At 48.8% G+C, this 4,467-nt stretch overlaps 1 protein-coding gene across 1 annotated transcript; it reads left to right on the plus strand.

Moving 5' to 3' along the window:
• The first annotated feature begins 261 nt into the window (after positions 1-261).
• On the plus strand, positions 262-1,902 carry LOC113598284 (putative small proline-rich protein 5). Its single transcript, XM_027056116.2, has 2 exons — positions 262-343; positions 1,568-1,902. Exons 1-2 carry the CDS (start codon positions 262-264, stop codon positions 1,837-1,839), a joined length of 354 nt encoding a protein of 117 aa, XP_026911917.1. The 3' UTR covers positions 1,840-1,902.
• The last annotated feature ends 2,565 nt before the right edge of the window (positions 1,903-4,467 follow it).

The raw sequence follows: 4,467 nt of genomic DNA on the forward strand, positions 1-4,467 counted from the left end.
TGTCTGCTTAGGACCTTCCCAGATGCCAAGGTTCTAAGTCAAAAGTCACGAGTGGGTTTGGAAATCCAAGGCAGCCAGCCTTGTAAAGTGACAGGGAGGTGGGGCAGAGGCCAGAGTAAAGGCACCATCACCCCAAGTCCTGCCATGCCACGAGAGAGGCTGACAGCCCTGGAGGGGTGAGTAAAACCTGAAATTTGAGGAAGGGACTAATTAGGACACTCCAATCCTAAGCCATCTCATGGCCTCGGGCAGGGATGTGAGATGTATAAAAGGTGGGAAGGCTCAGGGCAGCCCAAACCCTTTGGCATCTCCACACTCCAGCCTCTTGGCAAAGAGAACTTAGGTAAGTCTGGCAAAGCGGTGCCTCTGCTCACAGCCTTGCTCCATGTGGTCCCAACCTGGCTGGGAGCTGGGCTGGAGCTCTGGGTGGTTGGCCGGAAAGACCTCATTTAGCATCTCTCTTTTCTGTATTATTGGGGACCAACCTGTAGCGGTCTGCAAGCCATCCAGCCAAGGAGTGTGGGGCCTGGGCTGGGATGGGAGAAGAAAGCCTCAGGCCGGTGCTTTGAGGATCCTGCTGGTTGTATTACGGGTGTCGGGTCTTGCCAGGTGTTGAAAGGGGGTTAGTAGAAGGAGCGGGTGTGCCAGCTATGAGACATAGCAGCTGGCAGAGTTGCCTTTTATGGAAAAGGTAACTATAGGGTGGGAGAGAAGAAGAGTGCATTGGGGACAGGGGTGCAGAGACCCCGAGGAGCACAGAACAGCAGGGACAGGATGATGTGGCACAGGGGCAAGGTCCTGTCTGGGAATTGAGGACCACTGTTACACCCACTTGTGCTGTGTGACTGGAGACTAGTTACTTCCCTCTCTGAGGTCCATTTTCTTCAACTGTAGTTAAGAGTCAAGCTAAAAGATACATTTTGTCTCTAGATTCCTCTTTTCTATAATTCTCTTAGAGAAAAGAGTTGCTTTTAGAAATTTATTTAATAAATCAAAATCCTTATGCTGTGTTCATCATGTGCCAGGTACTCTGTGCGGTTGCAGGTGTGCACACACACATGTACCTGTATGTATGCATGCATGTTTATATGTATGTATTTTATGTACTCATTTAATCTCGACAACCCTAAGAGATGTGAGTACAGAGAGGCTAAGTAACTTGCTGAAAGTCACACAGCAGGTTAATGATTAGCCAAGACTCTGATCCCAGGCAATCCTGTTGCACATTCCATAGTTTTGCCATAAAAGTATATTCTTTTTGTTCTTGCCCTCCATGTCTTTCCTTCTCCCTCTTTCCCTTCTCCCTTTTTCTCCTGTTCCTTTCCTACCTCCTTCCTTCCATATTTCTCTGTCTCAGAAAGAATTCAAATGACTTACAAACTTTTAGCCACAACTTATTCTCACACACACATTTACACACACACACCTTAAGTTGTGAAGCCACCAAGGCAAAGTAGAAGCAGAGCAGGATGTGAATGTGGCAGAAGGTCCCCCCCCAACCCAGCCTGGGGCCCAGAGTATCTCTGTGGTGAGGGTGCTCCTCACTTCTGTGTTTTTCTGTTTCCAGTTGTGCATCAACCCAGAATGTCTCAGCAGAAGCAAAAGCAGTGTGCTCCCCCCCAGCAGTGCTGCCCTCCACCCCAGCAGTGTGCTCCCCCACCCCAGCAGTGTGTTCCCCCACCCCAGCAGTGTGCTCCCCCACCCCAGCAGTGCTGTCCTCCACCTCAGCAAACCAAGCAGCCTTGTCAGCCTCCACCCAAGTGCAAGGAGTCTTATGCGCCCAAGTGCCAACAGAAATGCCCACCCCCTCAGCAGTGCCAGAAGTCCAAGCAGAAGTAAGACCCCAGCATGTAACCAGAGGTGGAACCTCCAGGGAAAACAGCAGCATGAAGTTCAATGCCCCTTTCTCAGACAGCCAGCTGTCAGCCCCACTCACCCCCGGCTTCTGGCCTCAAGCACCAGGAGGTGGCTTCTTCAATCTCGACCTCTTATTAATTATCAGCTGCAATTTCCACCTCAGACAAGGATCTGGTTCTTAACTGTGTAACCATCCCTACTGACTTGTATTTATATCACCGTCTGCTTCTCGGAAGCTTGGGCAGCAGGCCAGACACCTTTCTTACCACCTCCCTCTTTCACTCCTGTTTTCCAAACAATTAAACATAGTTCGTCTGGCACAAATGTTTCAGTCTGATTCTTTTGTTGTTGAACAGTGTTACATCCTGCAGGTTTTGTATCCTGCCCTTGCTGCAGAGCCCTAGGGAGTTGGGCATGTGGGTGTGGGCAGAGCAGCAGGCATGATATGGATGTACTTGTGAGCGGTGGGGCATTTCCAGTGGTCCTGCCAAGATAAGGATTTGAGGTGAACACTTCTGCAGCATGGAGACACACCCCACACCCAGGGAAATCGAAAGCACAGCTGGAACCAGGGGGAGATGATTCCCAACTGGAGAACATGTGTGAGGAAAAAGCATCCTTGGCAGCAGAGAAAGAGCAAGGGACCCCCCCCCCCCGCCATCAGCTAAGAACTACCTAGCAGAGGAGAAGGACTGAGGCAGATAAATTATATTTCAGAGAATACACTCCAAGGGCTTCCAGGTCCAAAGGAATTGAGAATAAGGCCTTAAACTTCTCCCATAAATAAAAGAGAAGACCAAATTTTCTCCAAGCTAACCAAATGTGCCATTGGGAAAAATCTATGCAACCACACTGTATACTCAACACACTATATCCATTGTCAACATGTGATTAAAATCAGAGCCCCCAGTTGTTCTTCAGTTGGGGATTCCCCTGAGCTATTTCCCCCTACTGCCCTCCCACTTTTGGTTCTTCACTATCTGATTGTGGTAACCAGATAATTCAAACCTACAAGGAATCCAAACTGCTAGTTCCTATTGTTTCCACTACCTACTCTCCACCAAACCCCGCTCCTATAAAATGGTCTACAGATTTGAACCTCCTTTCCTATACCTGTCTCTCTTTCATGTCTCTGGGCTCCAGGGCAGTCACTAAGAGCCAGCAGAAATACCCAAAAGGAGGCAGAGAGGAAACTATCATGACATGAAAGTCTGGATTATCCCCAACATACATTACAGACCCTGGAGAACACAGAGTTAGCTCCAGACCAAAGCTCTGAGACTTGCTTGCTTGCATGGCTGGGCTGCTCCTCGTCCCTGAGACTCCTTCTGCACCTTTCAGCGGTCTCTCCTCCATTCATCCACTCACCTATTTATCCATCTTTCCCCCCCTACCCTACCAACCCATCAGCACATTAGTAAGCACCTCCCTCCTATTTGTGCAGAACATGAGAGGTGCTATAAAAACAGAGAACAGGGGCTCTGGGCCTTTGGGTCCAACAATCCCTGGGAGAAGACCTCTGTGAAACAAGGAACAATATGTCAGGGTGGCATCAATTATGTGATGACTTAGGCACCACTTCATGCTCTTGGAATTCAGAGACAGAGAGACTGAGAACACCTTGAAAATGAGGTGAACTCTTTAACATCCCCACATTCAGAGCTGCCAATCAGCACAGTCTCCAAGTGTGTCCTCCTCACCCCCATACGTCACCTTCCCCCATGCCTCTCTCATTTGGGCTCTTGCCCTCCCTTACTCCACAGCATAACAGGAGATTGAATTTTGCCTCTCTGGGCTTCATTTAATTTTCTCCTTACTAATTGCCATAATCAGCACACGTACACTTGAGCTCACGTGTGAACCATCTTGACAGTTTTTCGTTCGTCACAGTCATACTATGTCTGGATCCCAGAACCCACCCCCCCCTTCTGCTGAGTGACTCACAGTGACTTAGGGAATATCCCTAGGCTCATTTTTCTCATCTGTGTGGTTGGGGGAAAGATTAGTCGCCTCTTGGGGTGCAAGGGGGAGGTGTTCAAGGAGAATTTAAATAAATAGTGAGCATAACATGACCCATAGCAAGTGTTTGATGACTGTTAGATGTTGCTTTTATTATTATTGTCAGTTCTTGTGGAGCAGGAAGCTCACAGATAGGACCCTTCACCTATTTCTGCACCAGAGGACGTGGGCTCCAGACCTTTAATGATGCAAAGTTATGAAGGTGCAGGGAACATTTCAGGATCAAGGACAGATCCAGTTAAGTAGAGAAAAGAATCACAGTGGGTGTTCATAGGAGGAAACAGGATTTAGTTTAGGGCATAAGTACCCCATTTGGTGGTTGCCCTTTACTTCCAGAATCTTCTGTGGTTTGATACCTGTCCACAATGGGTCCTGCTCCTGAGGCAGTTCTGGGCAGCTCTACCTACAGTGGTTCTCAGCTCTGAGTTTGGACAGCCAACCATGTTTCTGTGAGGCAGGCCACACTCCCTGGAGGCCAGAAAGGAGGCTGACAAGCTGAGGAAGCACGTACAGCAGCAAGGTCCTCACTAACACACACATTGACACCACCCTATAGGAGAAGGTATGGCCGTCCCCATCATGGATGGAGGA

The sequence above is a fragment of the Acinonyx jubatus genome, chromosome C1 (assembly GCF_027475565.1).
Source record: "Acinonyx jubatus isolate Ajub_Pintada_27869175 chromosome C1, VMU_Ajub_asm_v1.0, whole genome shotgun sequence".
Classification (NCBI taxonomy): domain Eukaryota; kingdom Metazoa; phylum Chordata; class Mammalia; order Carnivora; family Felidae; genus Acinonyx; species Acinonyx jubatus.